The sequence below is a fragment of the Sphaerodactylus townsendi genome, linkage group LG11 (genome assembly GCF_021028975.2).
Source record: "Sphaerodactylus townsendi isolate TG3544 linkage group LG11, MPM_Stown_v2.3, whole genome shotgun sequence".
Classification (NCBI taxonomy): Eukaryota; Metazoa; Chordata; class Lepidosauria; order Squamata; family Sphaerodactylidae; genus Sphaerodactylus; species Sphaerodactylus townsendi.
The window spans coordinates 77,805,071-77,826,223 of NC_059435.1; the positions used below are offsets into that span (position 1 = coordinate 77,805,071).

The 21,153-nt window shown below is 45.5% G+C and overlaps 1 protein-coding gene across 3 annotated transcripts in view; it reads right to left on the reverse strand.

The window, feature by feature from the left end:
- The window catches only part of LOC125441164 (KAT8 regulatory NSL complex subunit 1-like), a 47,280-nt gene extending 27,771 nt beyond the window's left edge, over window positions 1-19,509 (reverse strand). Inside the window, exons 1-4 of one of the 3 annotated variants that reach the window (XM_048511536.1) lie at window positions 19,421-19,509; window positions 12,159-12,300; window positions 9,709-9,906; window positions 5,457-5,584 (exon numbers count right to left, since the gene is read on the reverse strand). In XM_048511536.1, the coding sequence (XP_048367493.1) occupies window positions 5,457-5,584; window positions 9,709-9,906; window positions 12,159-12,300; window positions 19,421-19,422 (470 nt within the window). In that variant the 5' untranslated portion in view covers window positions 19,423-19,509. Of the gene's footprint in view, window positions 1-5,456; window positions 5,585-9,708; window positions 9,907-12,158; window positions 12,301-16,901; window positions 17,445-19,420 lie in introns of those variants that run through there. The other 2 variants (XM_048511534.1, XM_048511535.1) reach the window with 2 other exon arrangements.
- Window positions 19,510-21,153: the final 1,644 nt, after the last annotated feature.

Below are 21,153 nucleotides of genomic sequence, written 5' to 3' on the forward strand. Positions count from 1 at the left end.
TGAGGATGGAGGGATCTTTGTGTGTATTGCCTGAGGTTTATCATGTTATTCTCTCCCTGGAGGAGACAATCTATAATAGCAGGTCATAAAAGAGACTCAGTTTGGGAATATTTGAATGAAGTCCCTCTACCTGTGGGTAAAGTAGGCAGGCAGGCAGGCATGCAAAATGCAAACACTACAAGAAAGAAATACAAGGCCTGGTAGCCTGAATGAATGTGGAGATAATTATGAAATTATTACAAGCTGAACTTTCCATCTATACATTTCTAATATAATTAATCTGAAAAGGTATTATTCTAAAAATGAAACCTTCCTCTGGTTGTAAATATTAAGATCATATCAGCAAGGATGAGTCTTTATGTAAAAAACCATGATTTAAACCTAATCTTACTGACCAGTGATTTAAATCATGACTTAAAATCAGTCTGATTTAAATCAAATCCACCCTGCCTGCTAAAACTGAACATATGATCACAGATCTGTGTTAGCAAAACTTTTGAGGGACGGGACTCATTTTGGGAAAGAACAGACATCATTACACTTTGAAGTGCAACTATCATCTCTGACCAACCAGTTCAGCAAATATAGAATGAGTCTTTCAAAATTACAGCCACCCTCCTTCAAAATGTCAGGATTTGGTCATTCCATTGCATCGTGAAACAAGCAGCTTATTGCAAAATGCCAAGTGGCCTGTCCATGGTTTCATGATCCCAAGACTGGATTTCTACATTATTTTTAATTATTTAATTTTCCAGTACAAAGAACAGAGAAAATGACGCAGGTAAAGACAGAGGTTCACAGATCAATGCATCAGTCTGATTTTAAAAAGGCAACGAAGTCATAGGGCTGCCTAGACAGCATGTACAAAGTACAATTAAGGTGTTTGATTAATATGCAGAAAGAAATGAGATCAGTCACTGATTGATGGGAATGTTGCGTGTTTTCGGAAAATGAAAGAGGAACAAAGTGTTTTAAGTGTTTTGCACTGTAATGCCCATGGGTGTGAAACTATTCTAAGCCATTTCTAGCCAGAAGTTAAACCTCTCACTTCTTCATTTGCTGTCAATTTAGACCCCTGCTGATGGTTTTAAGACAGTGACGGTTTCAATACATTTGACTTCCAAACTGAAAATGAAAATATCAAAAACATTCTGATAAGAGAAATGTGTGGATAAAGTGCTGTCCAACGGCACCCCTCACGGAGTTTTCCAGGCAAGGAACAAGCAGAGGTGGTTTGCCATTGCCTGCCTCTGCATAGCAACCCTGGGCTTCCGTGGTGGTCTCCCATCCAAGTACAAACCATGACTGATGCTGCTTAGATTCTAAGGCCTCAGTAGACCTGGCTAGCCTGGGCCATCCAGGCCAGAACAAGAACTGAAGTTGACATGGATATTACCACTTATCAGCCTTGGGATTTAACAGTTATCTGAGATCAGGGGAGGGGTCTTGATCCCGGGGTAAAGCACTTATTTTGCATGCAGAAGGTCCCACATTGAAGCCTTGGTGCTTCCAGGTAAAGCATATCAAGCAGTGGATACCGGGAAAGATTTTGGCCTCTCTGTCCAACACTCTAGAGAGCTGCCACCAATCAGGAGGCATTTCTCAGCAAGACAGACTAATGGCCCAAGCTGGTAGACAGCCACTTTGTTTATAAATAACCTGGCACATCTCCTAGTACCAGGTGCCAGTTTATATGACTTTCACAAATGTATAACACGTTCAGAAAGAAGAGATGTCTATCAGCAGCTGTAACTATAAGAGGCAGCTGATCCAACGGTCCACAAGAGGTTAAGCACCACTAGGCCCTATCTTTCGGCTTCCACAGCATATTACTGTCGCTTGCTGCCATAACTGCAAAGGCAGATCTGTGTCCCTACAGAGAAGCATGAAAGCTCACAGTTCCCTCAATTAGGGTTTCAAGAGCAGCCTATGGGAGCAAACCAAGCATACTTCAAAACGGGCAGTGGTAGAAAGCGCCATCAAGTCACAGCCAACTTATGGTGACCCTGCAAAGTTACTAACAAGGGATGACCCTGCTTTGCTTGTGAGATCTGACAAGATTGGGCTAGCACAGTCTACCCACGTCACAGCCTGCCAAGATGACCCCGTACGGTTTGAGCCAAGGAATGGTTTGGCATTGCCTGCCTCCGCGCAGAGACCCTGGACTTTCTTGGCAGTGGCCAGTTGAAATACTGACCGAGGCCAACCTCACTTATCTGGGCCTTCCAGATCTGGACACTTCAGAAGTACAGTTCTGCAAATTCTCCTCCCATGAACAGCTTGCAGCACCAGTCTATGATCACTTGGGCAAAGAAGAGATTCGTCCCCTCCATAGTGAGCAGTTTTGCAATACGTGCCCACTGCCAAAACATATTTTTAAAAACCTTTCACTCATACTACAGGAGATTACAAGTATTATTGTGTTGATTTCCCCAACTCAAAGTGCGGGAAAGCCACATGAAGAGTGAATGAAGTCTTCTGACAATAAAATAAACCCCACTTCCTACCCAGGAAGTGGATTAGATATGACCTAATCCAGACCCCTACATTTAGATATGAAAGAACCAGAATTCGCAACCAGTGATTAGTTCCTACACCGCTGTCATCACAGCTGGGACATTTAACACACACAGGGATCTCAAACATGTGACTGGAGGGCCAGATGCAGGGCTTTTCAGACCTTCAGGCCAATTGAGACAACCACCACCCTCACTCCCAGTCTGCCCTGGTGAGAATCCCCCATGCCAATCTGGGCTGGTAAGTTCACTGCAGGCTGGCCAGTCCAGGCACTTATCCACATCAGCTCCCAATCTAGCCTGGCAATCTTGTTGTGGGCTGGGCAGTCCAGGCACCCCTTCCTCCACTCCCCATTGGGCCTGCTGAGCTCAACACAGGCTCACAAATCCAGGTAGCCCTTCAGTGCTGTTTTGGAGCCAGCCGAGGCAGCCATCCCCCACCCCACGCCTGGCCTGACCAAATCTATGTCATATCCTGTCCTCATAACAAATGAGCTCAACACCTCTGCCTTAAAGACCACTGACAGTGTTCTAGAGACAGCTGGGGAGAGACTGTTATCCAAAAAGGGAATAAAATTTTCAGTGCCTTTAATTAAAAAAAAGAGGGGGGGCTGACAAAACATTGGTGTTTTGATTTGATTTATGCCCCCAATACATTAGAAGGGCTGACAGAAGCAAAGATGTGCCAATCATCTTAGCTGCCCGTCCTGACCCCACCCTATTTTGATTCCCTCCGCTGTTCTGGCCATTGCGGTGTTTGTTCTGCTTCTTTTCCCCCCGTCCCTCCCTGACTGGTTATCCAACGGGTATTTAAGTAGATAGGGAACAAATCAAAATTTTAAAAGTGCTAACATTTTTGTCTGTATTATATGTATTATGCATTTTAATTGACTATTTTTAATACAGTGGCCAGGATAGGGCAGGATAAAAATCTAATAAAATAAAATAAATTAATAAAAATAAATTAATGCCACATGAATCAATGACTCCACTGAAACAAAGATTCCTATTCCTACACAGTATCCTATCACCTTAAATTAGAAAGGCAGAACAACCTTTATTTTAATCACAGGGTGCAACTATGTTAAAATGCATCATTCTAAGGAATATACTCATCTATGACACTCCAATCTCACAGCTAAAAGCAAGGACCCTAATCAGTCTTCCTTGACTGTATTCTGCTGAAGTAATTTTAATGGGGTTTTGTTTGTATATGCTGTGTGAGGAAATTATGTTGTGCACCGCCCAGAGCCCTTTGGGGGTAGGGTGGTATACAAAACCCATAAATAAATAAATAAAAATAAACAAAAACCCCTCCCTTTTTAACACTGATCATCAGGACAGCATAAAGATACTCACCTAATGTTAAGCTTATTAGGGAACTGAGAAGGAACAGATCAATGTCCAGTTATTAGTGGGGGGGCCCTCCCCCATCCCAACCCTTCAGTTTTCTAACTTACATAGAATTAAAGTTTCATATTCACTGATAGATCCTGAAATGGCTGAGTCACCCCTCAAAATAAGACAACATATAACTTTCAGTCTAGTTAAGTATCTTCACTCTTCCTGTTAAAAGAAATAAAGAGGGAGAGAGAGAGAGAAAGAAAGAAAGGGAGAGAGAGAGAGAGAGAAAGAGAGAGAGAGAGAAGGAAAGAGAGAGAGGGAAAGAGAGAAAGAGAGAGAACGCTACGTCTCACATACAAGAGCCGAAGGGAAATCCAAGATGTAGCAAGCAGCACAGCTGAAAGAACAGTTTCAAATTAAGCTTCTACCACACCAAGTGACCATATTGTGGAACAAAAGGATTTCCTTAAAAACAACCACCAACAGTTTAAAAGTTTTTAACCAAAAGTTTAGAAAAACAACAAATCCCTGGTCCCTTCAGACCACTGAAGGTGTCTCACATGTTCTAGGGACAGCCAAGAACATATCCCCTTTGCCACGCTTTGGGCCCCTGCGCCGTCTGTTTGGAACAGGAATAGTAATATTTCCTCTCGTGTTTTGACAAGATGGACTCAGTGAAGCTGCTTTACAGGCCCGCTGCCTTCAGTGGACCAGCCACTGTCTTTCAGCACTTCTAGACTGGGAAAAATAATGAGCTGAATAATGCACCGGCTGAGTAATGCACCCGCTCTCTGAAAGCTTGAAGCAACCATAAGCAAACACCAAGGGGATGCGGGCTGTAACAAAACCAACAAGGGACAAAAGTTGGAAACACTCTGGAGACTTCAACACATGACCAGCGTGAGCAGAATTTGTCCGATCAGATCAGGTATGAAGGAGAGTGCTAAGGAGCCAAGAAGGCCACGTTGATGTGAACAGCAAGATTCTGCTCAGAAGCCATTTCCCCATTTCCTCAGACCTCACATCCAGATGGCCTGCTCATAGGAAGGTCAGAAATCAGGAACCTATTCCTTCAGGGGTCTGCAACTTGCGGCTCTCCAGATGTTCATGGACTACAATTCCCATCAGCCCCTGCCAGCATGGCCATGCTGGCAGGGGCTGATGGGAATTGTAGTCCATGAACATCTGGAGAGCCACAGGTTGCAGACCCCTGGGAATGCAGAGGGAGGGTCAGAGGCTGGCTCAAGCAGCGAAAGACAGAAGGCCTCACACTAAAGAGTCTGCACCTGACAGAGAGCAACCACTCCCAAGTCCAAGAGAGAACAGACTACCCTCTATCCTGACAGTGCACAACTGCACAAGGGACAGCAACAACCGGCTCCGGCTTGCAAGATGCATCAACTGCTCACAAATTATGCAATCTATTTCACGTTATGGCAGGAGACTATCCAAAGCAGCAACAAGGTTGGGAGAATGCTTTCCCATTCAAAAACACAAGTTGATTTTGTCCACTTTCATTAAGGCAGAGAAAGTTCAACGCAACAGGACACATTTCAAACATCCCACTGATCAACCTGTAAGAAAAGGAGGACTAACCAGTTACTTATTCCGTTGACTTGATGGGGTGATGTGCAGGCTTTGGGGGGCTCTGAAGCCCCATTGATGGGTGTAGAGGAGGGACTTTGACACACAAGGTTTCTTAAAGACTGCGCAAGGTGAGAATTCTGCAAGAGAAAAATAAAATCTCAAACTCAAGGAAGTTTGGTGACCAGAATGAATCGGGGAAGTTTCTTGTGTGGTTGTTGGTCAGGAAGGGAAGAAGAGAAAAAAACAAAAGAAGCAATGTGCAGGTGAAAAAAGACGCTCAGGTGTAGTCTTTACACCCCAGCAGGGACCCTCTCCTGTCCTTCCCCATCCATCTGCATTTGAAAACTCAGCCCTCTGCAACCTGTATTTCAGGTTAAACAATGGGGACAGTGAGTACACATCCATTCACAAACGGACACAAAAAGGTCAAAATTTCTTTACCCTTCCTGACTAAACTTCAGCTTAAGAAAAGCTGCAAAACTTTAAAACTAAGATGGAAATTTACATCATCTTACTTGTGCTTGTCTGTGTCACCTAACGCCCAAATTCGACAATGCAACAACACAAACAAGCCAAAGAAGAAACTCCTCAAGATTTCTGTTCTCATCAGACAACTTACAAGTACTCAGACTAGAACTGCCAAACAAGAGCTGCCAGAACATTTTTTTAAAAAAAATATCTGAGCACTCTCAACATTTTTTCTTCCTAATGTCCTATCTTCGCATAAGGCGGCAGCAGTATAGAAAGCATTTAACAGGTAGCACATATACCTCAGTGTATGTTACAGAGAGAAACCTGGACTGCGCCCCATATGAAACATTCGTGCTTTTCCTGACCTTGATACAGAGTTTGGTTTCCTGAGAATTTCCCCCTGGCTTTCTGAAATTCTAAATCTGCAGAAATTAACTTAAAAGTAGTGAGCAAGAGTGACTGTTCAAGTGTCAATGAACTACACAAAGTACAATTCTCAGCACTTCTGCTAGTTTCTGTAGTCTTCCCTAAGAAACTCCACCTTAACCATCCCGTGCAGTAAACAGTAAGTTCTTCTACCATATGATCTAAGAAGTGTGTTGCCAAATGTAAGAATCAAAATTCATACAGTAAAAACAATACACATGAAGTTCCAGCGAACCAAAAACAATGTCTCATGAAACACCTCAATACACAGAAAGTACATAACTGAATTGCTAATTGTTGAAGTGGAAGGCAGCCCTGGAAATCCAGATGCTCAGTTCAAAACTCTGGGCGAAACTGATGGCGTATCAGCAGCCTAGCTTTAAAGGATCATCATGTGTCACCACCTGAGTGTTTGGTCTTGTCATAAATCTCCAGGTGGGGCAGGGGTGTGTGGCTCTGATGGTTTCCAGCCTGCATGCTTGCATTTCCTTCTCAGCTGCTTGGGGGCATGCCTGCTTTGAAATGACCTTCCCATGGGATTTTCTGAGAAAGCGGTTATCTGGCCTAGGAGGGAGCTGCGCCACTGTACCTGCTTGTGAGAAGCTGACTAATTGGGTCTGGAGGAGGGGCTGCTGTAATTTCTGCTGGGCTCTTCCCACCTGAATTCAGACTGGGCAACAATCCTTTTCTGATTCTCTATGAATAAAAGTGATTTTATTCACAACTGAGTCTATTTATTTGAGAGATCTGGAGGACAGGACACCAGAGTCTCACAGCTCATATGCAATCATCTTCTGTAGAGTCAGACCATCCATGCAGTTGGCGCAGAACTTCCAACCAGCAGAAGTTCACCAGGGTCTGAGGTGAGAGAAAGGTCTCCTCCAAACCCGCTCCTTGAAGCCTTTTTACATGGAGATGCCAGGGATTAAATCGAAGGCCTTTTGTCTGCAAGGCATGTCAGCACAGTTGGTTCTGGTGGGTTTTCCAGGCTCCGTGGCCGTGGTCTAGTGACCCTTGTTCACAAGAATGTTAATGAAGCAGGAACCCTGCCTAATCCTTCCCAGTGTGTTTCTATTCTTCGCTACTTGCCGAGAAGCAAATCATCAAGGTAGCTGCTTCCAGTGAACAGATACACTGCAAGCAAATTATGGCTTTCAGGAAATACAGAACTCCTCCTCAACTGTGATACCACTACCTGACCTCACTGGATTCTACTAGCAAGGAAGGAGTTAGATATGTACTCTTTGAGTGCCAAATAGTAAACTGCAGAGGAGAATCCACCTCCAGAGAGATACTGAACTGGACAATATTGAAAGTGAGAGTGTAGGATGTATATGTTCTTCGCTTGTTATAGACTGTACGTCAACGACCAGCCAGTTCTTTTTCTTTTTTGACTCAGGATAGGAACAATGTGTAATGCATCACTCAGACATCTGATCATCTTTTTGTCTGAATTTACTTCCTTTTTAAGTTCCCACACAGAAAGTTTCAACCAAGCAAATGCCTCAGATCCAGCTGTTCAGACACCAGGGCTGGCAAGAGCTCTCAAACCAGAGCTCAGATCTGTCCTGTTTACACCACCACCCTGAACTGGGAGAGAACAAGACAACTTGACAGAAGAATTTTCATTTTAGAAAAAGAGCATAATTTATAGAGAGCTCTGGTCCACTGTACAAGGAGGTAATAGGGAGGAAGAGAAGATCTTTGGAAGGATGGGAATCCCCCACCTTTTTGAACCGACAGCAACCTGTGGTGGGTGCAACTGTGAAACAGCTGCCACAGGAGGTAGGTCCAGCCACAAAAGGTTGCTGCAGCTTATCTTCAAGGAACCCCTTGTGCTGTGGCGGCAGGTGTAGCCAAAGCAACAATTTTTCTGCAAAGCCAATCAAATCTCCAATGGCCAGTCAGAAGCTTTGCAGGGCAAAAGCCCACCTGGTCCTGCCCAGCCTCTAAGAACACTTGACAGGCACCGTGGCACCCTGGCCCAAAAGCTTGTTGGGGTCAAGTTGGGAAGGCGACTGAAAAGACTCCCCACAGCACTCATCCACAGGCCATTGTTACAAGGATCCCAAGCAGCCATCAGGAACAGCACCAGGGAAATCCAAACTGATGCCAAGTTCGCCATGAAAATCAAGACGTTCTCAAGAACAGCAAAGGGCATCTGAAGGCATTCTTGGAAACTTCATCCTCAAGCGATACGAATCACCTCCTTCCAGAAAGCCAACACAGAACAGTCAGTGAGGCTAGCTGGAAAGATAGATCCAACCAACTCAGGCATAAACTTATCAGTTAGCAAATGTCACCACATCTCAAGTTCACTTGTAAAATGAAGGCAACAGTGATCAGATCGTTGCCAAAGTGACTGAGAAGGAAGAATTATCCACATGGCGGTTCTGAGATCAGGATGTTATGGATCATACATCAAGGCCTCTGCCAGCATGGCCAATTGGCCATGCTGGCAGGGGCTGATGGGAATTGTAGTCCATAACATCTGGAGTGCCAAAGGTTCGCCACCACGGGTCTAAGGATTAAGTCAGTTGAAAAGCTTTTAAACGTAACGACTCTTGGGGGAAGTGATCAACAGAAGGGCTGCTTCACTGTTTTGGCATTTGTGGCATCAGGTAACTCAGGTAACTCAGAGGTCCGTCCCCCCCAGAAAAGCCTGGAAGCAGGTCAAAGTTCTCAACAGCTAGGCCCAGAACAGGAGGAGGCACACACTCCTGTGGGTCTGCATTACTGAAACTATGGAGATGGATGTTAGTTGCTGCAAGCGGCAAAGCTTTGGCAGCCAATCTTGGACTACATGTATAAGTAATTTAAACTTTTATTTTATTCGATTTTTTAACTACTTCTCCCCTGTCGGACTTCAGAGGAAACCCAGTTCATTTTCTCCAGAACATACTTATAACTGATTTCCCTTCTATTATATCAAGATGCAAGAAAAGCAAGAGTCTAGGAAACAGTCACCACAGGCCCACCAAAACATACCTATAATTCAAATGGAAGGTGCAGAATACGGTAAACTATGCATGTGCGTACGTATATGGAAAAAATCACAGTTGGCAAAAAAAGGACAATGTAGAATCAACAGCAGCCATTCATGTGCAAAGGACACACCCAGACTTTTCACCAGTTTATCTGAGGCAAGTGCTTTGGAAACCAGCCTACATTTTAAAAGCACTAGCCTTGTGCTGCTACAACTCTACATACTACCATTCAATTTCTGGGCACTCAGCAACCAAACACGTGAGCTCCTCCTTGCCCTGACAATGGCAATTGCAATTTTACTTGCAAGACATCAAACACTGTAAGAACTGTTTTTGTTAATGTATACGTTTACAGCATATATATCTTATGAACGGACCTGCTTCTGTGTGTTGTGCAGGAGGTAGGAAGAGATACAGGGAGACGAACCACCCTGCCTGTCTCCAGTAGGCACTTTCGTGTTGGGGGGAGGAGAGAGCACCTGATTCCTCCTGGAGTCCACCACGGCTGGAGAGCCAGATCCATTTGGCTGCTTTGTCCCACCTTTGCGTTGGAGACCACCCAAGACAACGGGACCCTGAGGAACAAAAAGGACATTCTTGGCATGCCTGAATTAAGGCACATCTGAGAATCACCAGGGAGTAAGCCTTGGAATCCCCCCGTATGAATGTTCAGGGAGGGTTTAAACTATTGGAAAAAGGAAAGCATTCTAAAACCATTCTAGGCCTATTCAGACACGGCAGGCTGTGACATGACTGCACAGTGAAAACAAGAACAAACACCCTTCGCAATGATGATCACCGTGCATGCTTAGGATTTCTCTTTTCACTATTACAGCAAGAACATTTTCTCAGGCTAAATGACAGGGAATTCACACAATTATAAATATCAAGGATTTGTACCTTTTGCCTGAGGCAAGCAGCAGCAACTGCTTTGCAAAGCTGTTTGCTTTTCCTAAAAACAAAACTTTGTTCCCCAAACTGAGCACATATAATAAAACTGCCAAATTCTTACAGAAGTCACAGAATTCAGTCATCCCCGGTGCACAACTGGAGCTATCATTCTGCAGATTTCTTTCTTTCTTTTTTTTTGCAGAGAATGCAAACCCCCCAGATCTAGAATTTGTGGCCAGGGTCCACTATAGACTGAACTGCAGTACAAGCAAAAATACAAAGAGATTTTCATTTCAAACTGCATCCCTCGCAGCACACTGAATCTCACTCTCTAGAAGCTCTGGCTAACGATGTCATTATTATTGTTGTTGTTGTTATTAATGTATTATTTATTACTCTTAATATCCTGCCCTTCCCCTTTCAGGCTTGGGGTGGCATACAACAACGTAAGAGGCAAGAAAGGTGATTTTGCTGCCCCCCCCCCCTCCTCCTCCTCCTCCTCACGGCAGCCCCTCAGGACACTTGACTCCACGAGGCCTTGCCAGGTCTTTCGGGAGGTCAGAAGGGAAAGTGGGGAACATCCATAGCCTCAGCACCTCGCAGTAGGCAAGCTGATCAGCACGCATTAGTTTAAGTGTCAAGTGTGCTGCACTAGTTCCAAGAAGGTTTCTCAACATATTCAGGATCTGGGCTCTTAGGCTTTGGTTACGAAGGAGGAAATGGTGTATGAGCCAACTGAGGGAAAAGGCACTGGAGGAGGAGTGGGAGATGACCAGTGGAAAATGCAAACAGTACACATTCCTCTGTTTTCAGGGCCGGACCCAGGAACAGTCATGTGCTCGTCCTCCTCGCTATTTTGGGCCATGCCTTTTTTTAAAAAAAACCCAAAACCCTGGCAGTCTCAGAGATTAGGTGTCTTGCTGCATTTTAAATGTTAATATCAGGCTGTGCCATCCATAGCTCAATCGTAGCCCTTCAGATTCCGGAACATGCAAGTTATATGCAAAAAGACCACCCCACTCTACTAAAGCGTACTGCAGCCACAACAGTCTGGCATGTACATTCAAGTTGTAAAGAAATGTATGCATTTAGAAAGACTGGGGAAAAGAAAAAAAATTAACCATAATAAGAACTTATGAATTGGTCGGAGAATTACAGGACATCAAAAAGCCACTCCGTGTATTCTCAAAAGGGGAGCCAGAAAAAATTCCAGGTATCCATCGGCCCCAACTGATTGATAGTGAGTGATCTCTAACCCTCTGGCAAGTGACCAAGTTCGGCTGTCCTTTGGAGCTCAGAAAAGAATTGCGGATACTTTGATCTAGAGATGTAAAAGCCCAGGGGTAAAAAAAAACCCAGACACACTGGGAAACTTTGAGGGGAACTAGGGAAAAAAACTATGATTTTTTTCCTTTAGCAATAAGAAAATGCTTTTTCAGACAAAGTTTTACTGACTCAAACTGGATGGCATGAAATGTTTGAATACTTCAAAACAATTTCCATGGAAAGATTTCTCCAATGTTAAGTATTGGGGAACACTGGAGGGGAAATCTATGACACCTTCATGCGCTGCTTCCTCTAACTTTACTTCTGGATGCGTTTGCAATTTTGATGGCAGAAAACTAAGGCGCTTATATTTATAAATTCCATATGTATCCTGGCATATACAACTTTATATACTAAGTTATACATTATGCTTTTTATGTTAATGCAGAAAAATGTACTGAGATTTTTATGGGAAAATCAATATAAATTTCACATTTCTACTTTTTCAGAAAACATGATTTTCCACCTTAAACACAAGCATCAGTTTGCTCTCCCATCAGAGATAAAACTGTGATCCAAACTCTCTGGGGAAGCTCTTAGTATATTGTCAAAACAGAAATCTAGAGCATCATCAAAGAGAACTCATCGCAAAAGCACAAAGCCGTTCTACCTTGCTGGCACGCAGCTGTTTGTAGATATCTGTCTGCTGCCTGATGCGATACTCCAGGTCAGAAACTTGAGCCTGCAGCCACGTCCACCGGCAGATAATGGCTGCTCTCTCCACTGCCCACTGGCTTTCTGCTAGATGGCGCCTGAAAAGGAAGTGTTTGCATTTTATAATTATTTCATCACACTTCAATCTAACTTTTCCACACACCTGAAATGAAAAGCTCAAATGGAGAATAGACAAATGCAACAACGGTAAATAAAACATCACCCTGGAGGGCAGACGGCATAGCGTTAAAGTGCGCGAGAACATAAGCTCTGCGCTGCCTCGGATTTTGTAAGAAAGAAAAATATTCAGCAATATGGCCTGGTGTGCTTGGGATTCAATGGGGAGTATGTCTCAGAAACAGCACAAATGAGGTTTTGAGTCTCTATTTCCAAGAATCTGTGTTTCATGCTTCTATAAGTGTCAGAAGTAGAACATGAATGAAAGGACTCAATAGATAGGCCAATGGAGTTTATCTTCTTCTCGACTGTAACTAGTTAGCTAGATAAATGTAATTCGGTAAGCCTCTGATAAATTAGACTTGAGGGATCAGAGTTATAGTGCACCTGCAGTCAGTACTTAAATGCTCCAAGGCAAGCCATGCCAAGGTCTCCATCTTGCACTGGCCAGTTTCAGCACATAGGGCTACGCAAGAGAAGGACCTCGCTCGGCATTCCCATGATTTGGACTGTGGGAGCTCAATGGAGCAGTTAGCAATTCCAATCCACAATGGGATGCCATATAAAAGCTGAGTGCCTCTCTAGTGTTGAAGATTTTTAAAGCTGTGGGAACAAACTGATTATTTCTATTCCTATGAGTAACTCTGAACGTTGTTCCAGGCCTCTTCTCACACTTGTTCAGCTGGCCCTTATCTTCCCAATACAGAGATTGTCTCCTGCCTCCAGCACAAAGCACAGCTGGTCTGGGTCTCAGTACATCGTTCTGGGGCACTTTCAGTTAGCGTGGCATGGGCCAGTGGTGGGTGGACGTTTTTAATCAATTTTTTAATCAACAGGAGGGTCCCATGGGTTGCTAATGTTAAGAATCGCAGCAACAGGTGAATTATGCTGTGATTCCGTTTCGCTACTACTCCACCAAATATTGCTTCCCTCCCCAAATAGCTAATAGCCACAAATGTTTATAGACATCAATCCACAGATTAACACAAACAGACCTTTCCCTTATAATGACTCACTCCTGTCTGGTGAAACAAAAGGCCTTTACTGATTTCCATTAGGAGAGATCCAGTGAAAGTTCTAACATTTTGTAAAACAGCAAGCACACACACTCTGAAAGAAAGCAACCCAAAATGCAATTTGGAATAGCAGGGCTTTATTGGTCCATCTTTGAAAAATAGACTCTTCTATTAAGTCTTGGCTTGTATTTATGTGATGATTTCCTAGCTATTCTTTTGCTCCTGCTTCATACCACACATGCTACTGGCTTCCTGGTTCCTCCTGCTGCCTTATCTTATCAGCATTTCCCTTCACATCTGTACACAGAGGGATCCATACAAAGGGAACAGGACTCTTTGGATACTTGGACAAAGATTCTTATGGTGGCCTTCAAAAAGCTGACCTGGTACCACACAATACTGGACCATGCAAAAGCCATTCCTTCACCAAAACGACACACATCTCAGTTCCCTAGCTTTTTTAAGACACCAAAGAACTCAGAAGAAAGCAACTAGATACAACACAGTGGATTTCTGCGAAAGGTCAAGCAAAGCATATGTTATATTCCTCACAGCACCAAGATGAGGGGCCAAGTGTTTCATTTGCATGCAGAAGGTCCTAGATCCAATCCCAGGTGTCTAACAGATGAGGTAGCAGCTAAGAGTCACAGGTAAGAGCTCCACCTCAGACCCCCATTGGCCAGAGCAGAAATTACAGGGTTAGATGAGCCAATTATCTGATTTAATTACAGGGGAGCTTCTTGTGTTCTCAAAGGCCACGGGCCAAACCCTTGACTAGATTCCTACTGTAGACAGGGGGTTCACGACACTTCAACCGTCAGTTATTGCCAGTCTAGAAAGGAGCAGCCTTTGCTGGCTCATCCCTCCAAATTCCTCAAATAACAAGACATTTCCAGAAGTTCACCAGACAAATAATCTTGCCTGTACTAAACTACATGTAGTTATTGGCTGTTTGGGTCCTCTGGGCTGTGTGGCCACAGTGGGATAGTTTTTGCTCCTAGCGCTTTACCTGCATCTATGGCTGGCATCTCCAAAGGTATGCCACAGCAAAATGCATTTTTCTTTGTGGCATACACAGCGATTTCATTTAGTAGAAATGGTCCCACCTAAGTAATGTAAAGTAGACTGCAACAATGCGAAGTAGTGAAACCCCATTAAGTCCTTCGGATTTCTAGTCTACCCTTAAATAATTCTAACTGGATGAACCTTACATTGAAGACAGCATTTAAACAACTCCTCTATCTTCAGCAAATCACTACATGTAAATGGCCAGAATTATTAAGCGCCAAAAGCCTTGCCCATTTATATACAAGGGGTTGTAAAGAACTTTGTCGCCAACTTCAGATGAATAGTCTGCTATACATTTTGAAAGAGAAATACATTTTCAAAATGGAAACAACAGCTCCATTTGAAACATACACGGTACAACAAGAAAATTCTCAGTGTGTTTTGCATGATCATCTGCTCTTTCACTCACCACTTAAGAACTACTTGCTTCCAGAGAACACAATTCCTTCAGTACAGTAAACTTTGGGGACCGTCAAATGTTAGAGCAATAAGCAAACAACAACTTTTTTTCAAGTCAGCTACCTTTGTTACATGGACCACTGTTTCAAGACCAATTATTTACAGAACCCCTAATATTAAGACATCAGATCAAGAAAACATCACTGCTTGCTGCACATTTAACACGCATTGTGCTGTAAAGGAGTTAACAGCCACATACTCAGGAGACTATCATTCCTGGCAGACTGTACAGGTGGCTGCTGGGCATCAGTTTTGCTGGCTGCAAGAAATTCTGGGCTGCTCTGCTGGTAAGTGACAGTTCTACAGCACCGGATCAGAGTAACTCAACACCAACAAAACAGCTGCCGCTGTACAGTATCCTAGACGCCAAACAGGAGGCTTAGCCGTAAGCAGCTTAGAATAAAGCTGAAAAAGCAGAAGATACACACCTGTTTCGAAAACTGTCTTTTATGAAAAGCCAGACCAATAAGCTGTAGACAAGCGTTATCTACTCTCTGTAGCATGCTTAAGATAGGGACAACACGCTTGCTTCATTCGTCCTCAACAGATTCCTTGAACTGAGTTAAGCCTGTGCTAGTAGCACATTGTTCCAAAGCCACCCAAACCTCCCATACGCAGATGCAACTATGTGTCCCCTGCATGAGGCCAGCTGTCAGCATGTGCCAGGCTCTAACTAGTGGGCCACATCTCCCTAGCACTGTGGCCTCAACCTATAATGTTACCAGATAGCTCAGTGAAGGGATTAAGCGAAGGGAAACGCTGCCTTTTTTGTAAATGCCCACTGTGCTGCAGTTACTTGATTTCGTCTTACCCACCTTCTCCTTTAATGCGTGCATGCCAGATGAATGCACGATGACGGAGCTATGTACACAAATTGCAGCACTGTGGAACAGTACAGTAAGTTTTGATAAAAGCAAGGCTACTTCCTAAATAACAACAACCAAGCTACATTAAAAGAGATTCTGCCCAAATATTGTGAAGAACTTCCTGATGGTCAGGGCTGTTGGACAGTGGAATTCACTGCCTAAGAGTGTGGTGGAGTCTCCTTCTTGGGAGGTTTCTAAGCAGAGGCTGGATGGCCATCTGTTAGGAGTGCTTCGATTGTGTGTCCCTGCATGGCAGGGGGTTGGACTGGGTAGCCCTGGGGGTCTCTTCCAACTCTGTGATTCTATGAAGCAGACTCTGCTCCACAAGGAATGCAGTAAGCAGGATTTGAACTGGTTCACTCCAATCTGCACAGCTCTGCAGGATGCAGTCATGCAACTGATGTGGCAACGTTCCATGCCAACACTGTGCCCTCCTCCCCAGGAATCAAACACGGATGTAGATAGAAGCCTCTCATCAACTCCAAGCGCAAGGGAGGGGCAGTGAGAACGGCCCCTCAGGTAAAATACTTCCTACCTACCTTGAGGATATGGAGGCTGCCCTGAAGACAGTGACGATACTGAGGGAAAAACTGGTTTCAAGGAGCTGGTGCTCCACTGGGCGTTGTTTGGTCGGCTATCACCTCTTTGTACTCCAGGACAAGGCCTCGGCCGCTACTGGCCCCTGCCCGATTGCAGGATGTTTCCTCGCTCTATCACAAAGATGGAGGCGAGGGGGATCCGTGGCTGGGGTGGTGGCAGCGACCACGGCCTCACCTCACGGATGGAGACGGCTCCAAGGCAGCACGTGCGGAAGCACCCTTTTATTCCCCACCACCACCACCACCACCACCCGTCCCACCCAAACGTTTTCTGGTCCTCAACATCCCTGAGGCAGGCCCTCCGGGGCGGGGCAAAAGCCTGGCCCACCATCCGCTCCCTTCCCTGTTGCACCTTCATAGCGACCTTGCGAGGTAGGCTTGGGCAGAGGGGGAAAGAGCGCCTGGGCTGCACCCAGCCACCCTCGACGGCCACGCTCCCGCAGGGGAGACGGGGGCGAGCGAGAGCGGCCTACCTGGCAGGGGCGCTGTGAGCGCCCTCCTCCACCACACTCACCCAAGGGCGACGGGGCGCGGCGGCGGGGGCGTCTCGGGGGGGCCCTCACTATCCGAGGAGGAGGAGGAGGAGGAGGAGGAGAAGGCGGCGGAGGAGGAGGAGGCGCTGTCGGTGGCGTCGGAGTCGCAGGCGCGCTGGGCGGCGCGGAGGCGGGCGGTGGCGCGGGCTGCCAGCTGCCTCAGCTCGGAGCGCAGGGCCGAGGGCTCGGGGGGCGGCGGCGGCGGCGCCGTCCGGCCTACCTCGCGCGCCAGCCCGGACAGCTGCTGCCGGACGTGGCGCTCCACTTGGCGGGCCTGCAGCGCCCGCAGCCGCCGGCACAAGCTCCGCGCCCGGCCCCACAGCGCGGCCTGCCGGGCCCGCGCTTCCGCCTCCCGACGCCCGTCCGCCGGAGCCGCCGCCGTCGCAGGCCCAGCCGCCGCCGCTGCCGCCATGGAGGGCGCCGTCGTCGCTGCCGGGCAAGGCCGGGCCGCACCGCCGCCGCCGCCGCCTCAGGGCGGGCCCGGCCTCCCTCGCGGGCGGGACAATACGGGCGCGTGAGGAGATGAGCGGGCGCGCCTGCGCGGGAGCCCGCTCCGGCTCCTCCGCCCGCCAGAGGGCAGCCGACGACGCGGTCCGACTGCGCCTGCGCAAGCACCACCACGGCCCCCTCGCGTCTCCGGCCAGCGGAGCGTGCGGCCGCACCCGCTTCCAGGCCGGAGCGCACGCGCACGACGGCCTGCGACTCGCCCACCCATCCGCCTGCGCACGAAAGCCTTTGCGGGGTTCCACGGGCTGCCCGTGTTTGCGCATGCGCGGCTCGGAATTACTGCCTGCCTGCCTGCCGCTAAGGTTTGCTTTTACATTTAAAAAGGAAAACATTAATGAAAAGCATCCCGTGGTCCAGCTGGGCTCTTTGTGACCGAGCGGGGGAAAACCGATAAAACAAAGCCCACCCCTGCTGAATTTCTGCCTGTACCCCGGCCAGGAGCACTGCCGCCAGAGGAACCTACCAGGACTACGACGGAGCAGAAGAGATTGCCCTGACATTCACACACTACATGAAATAAACACGGGGTCAACATGGAAACACGGCTGCCTTTCAATTAGAAAGCCCATTAAGGCTCACAGATTTGGAGAACAATCTTAAGCAGGGAATTACACAGGTTAAAAACTCCTGTGTTATTCAATGGAGCTCCCTCCCTCCCAGGAAAGTGTCATTGGGTTTTATGCAGCCTTCAGCAGAGAACAGAAGCATGTGTTTAAGGCTGCAATCCTAAGAACCCACCCCTGGGAGTAATTTTGGATGGCTCTTCTCCCCGCCTTTGTAACTCTCTATGAATATCACTGTAGAAAAGACGAGGCTATTAAAGTATTAATCAGTTTCAACAGACGTTTTAGGACTTGGAAAAGCTTTCAAATCTTACTCGTAAAGCCCATTTTTCTATCTATACAGTGAAATATCTTTCAAAACAACTACATTCCAATTAGAAAACTCTTACAAAATTCAACCTTGAAGCATATGACCACCTCCCCCTCGCCCAAATCACTCAAAGCAGTAAGGTTTTTTACAAGGAGAATGTAAATAAAAGACACATTGAGTGAAGGAAAATGAAAGATTTCGAAGGAGAATTCAGCCAGCTAAAGGCAGAACTTTGCTTTCCCAAGGCATCTGAATAATGCTACTTTGCTGTTAGTTCAATTGCAATATTACATTTACACTTTTAGAGATAGAAAATACTTGTTTTCTTTATAACAATAACTATAAATGCACCAGCAATCGCATGAAAGAATCATGTGCTCTCCTCTAAACACTGATTCAATAACAAACGAAAGGAAATAAAAATGAAGCATTTCAGCAAATTTTTCATGATTCTTACTATGCTACTCAGTTATAAAGATACACTCCAAAGTTTTCCAGATATTTTCACTCCTGCTTGCAGCCTCTGCTTAAAACAAAGGCATACAATACTGGATGTCTACAACACAGCTCCTAAGCACACTTATCTGGCAGTAACTCCCACTGACATTTACAGGATACATCTCTAAGTAAATATGCCTAAAATTGGGATACAGGAGTTCAGGCTGACACCAGCTCTGAACTGGGACTATAGCACTTCTGGTTGTGGTGGGTTTTCCAGGCTGTGTGGCCATGGTCTGGTGGCTCTTGTTTGGCCACACAGCCCGGAAAACCCACCACAACCAGTTGAATCTGGCCGTGAAAGTCTTTGACAATACATATAGCACTTCTGTTTTTTGTACCACACCTAGTACAAAGGTAGTGCTGTTTGAAAAAACAATAATATCACAATTAGAAGACCAAATAAATATTCAGCCTGAAATAACCGAGAGTCTGTATTGTACAATCTACATCACGGGTCCCAAACTTTTTTATGCTTGTTTGGAATATGGATAGAGATGGTAGGAGTAATGACAAAATGGCAGCCAAAGAATGTGGAGCCAGCCACAAAATGACTGCTGCAGGAAATGGGGTCTACCACAAAATGTCAGGGATCAAGGTTATATTTAACTCTAATAGTTACATTTCATGAAGAAGATCTATTGAATAAGATTCCTTTAATCTGCACAAGACGCCAGAAATCAAGAAGATTCAAACCTTCATATGACTCTTCTTTCTGGATCATCCATTTTTGGAAGGCTGAAATAATCCCAGTGCTTTGCTTAAATCTGAAGGGAAGATATAAAAATAGACTTCTGTCTATTAATCCATATTTAATCAACAAGAATTTATCAGAAATAAAGCAAGAGGTCTCAGAACATAGAATTTTACTCAGGGACAAACTCAGGCAGCTTCCAGATCTTGAGACCTCATAATAAAAACAGAGAACACACAATACATATAAAACCATTATGTGAAAATTAAGAGCTGCATAAAAAATAAAATTAGCAAGCGCCCTTCGAACATGAGCAGAACAAACACACACCCCATTGGCCCTGCCCAGGGCCGGTGAAGTAGAGAAACTGTAAAACTTATACAGGGTAGGATTTGATAAAATGAACAGAAGGAGATGATGGGCTCAGATGAAGAAAGTAACACTATGAATCTCCTTCATGAAATAATAATACTAAAACCCCAAAGACTGCAAAGTTTGCATCTTTCTGTGGAGAAGCAAGACCATTAAGGCCTTACGCGGCCTGGGACCATCGTATCTTCGAGACCGCATCACCCCATATGTCCCTACACGGCCTCTCCGGTCGATGGAGGCCAATCTACTGGTGGTCCCCAGCCCCTCAGCAATGTGGTTGGCCTCCATGCGGGCCAGGGCCTTTACAGCCCTGGCCCCGGCCTGGTGGAACGCTCTTCCTCCAGCTGTCTGGGCCCTGCGGGACCTTGGCAAGTTCCGCAGGGCCTGTAAGACGGAGCTGTTCCGCCGGCCTTTGGAGGAACCGACCGCTAATGGTGCCCCCCCCCTCTTTTTGTGGCCAGTCATCTAGGTCACTTACCATCTATCGAGACTCACCAAGCCTCCCTTTTTCGGGGGAGGGGGAATTTTAATCTGGAATATTGGACGCCAACTATGCCATTTACAGTGATGTATTGCATAATTTAAACTTTTAGCTTTTACTGCTGCTTTAAATGTTTGATTGTCTTATACTGTTATTTTATATGCTGTACACCGCCCAGAGCCCTTCGGGGATGGGGCGGTATAAAAGCCTAATAAAATTAATTAACTAATTAATTAATAAGAGTGACCAAGACCATGATGGAATGTGATAGCTCATATCTTAAACTGATCTCAGTACAAAAATGGGTAGCCAATAGAGAGTCTGCAGAATGTTCTCTTGATAAAAGACAGGTTTCCTAAAAGTGTTAATCTTTGAGGTGTTGTGGGGTTTCCGGGCTGTTTGGCCGTGTTCCAGTAGCATTTTCTCCTGACATTTCGCCTGCATCCGTGGCTGGCATCTTCAGAGGATCTGAAGAGCAACTGTTATGGAAGTTTTTACCCATTAAAAACTCCACACAAGGATGGCTAATAGCAAGCTAGATTTATTGACATGTCAGGTGGACATGGAGAGAGCAATACCGTGGTACCAACTCTCTGAAGTCTGTATCGCAGTACAGCTCATTTTAAGGCGTTTCTGAACAGACCCTTCTGATCACTTCTGGCCAATCCTGGCCGGCTGTCCACGCAAGGCTCACAAATCTTAACCTTTAACATGATTAGCACAATCAGCAAATACATTTTTAGGTATATTGTCATTAATACAATCAGCATCATTTGACTTGGTTACATATGGTGCTACATATAAATTC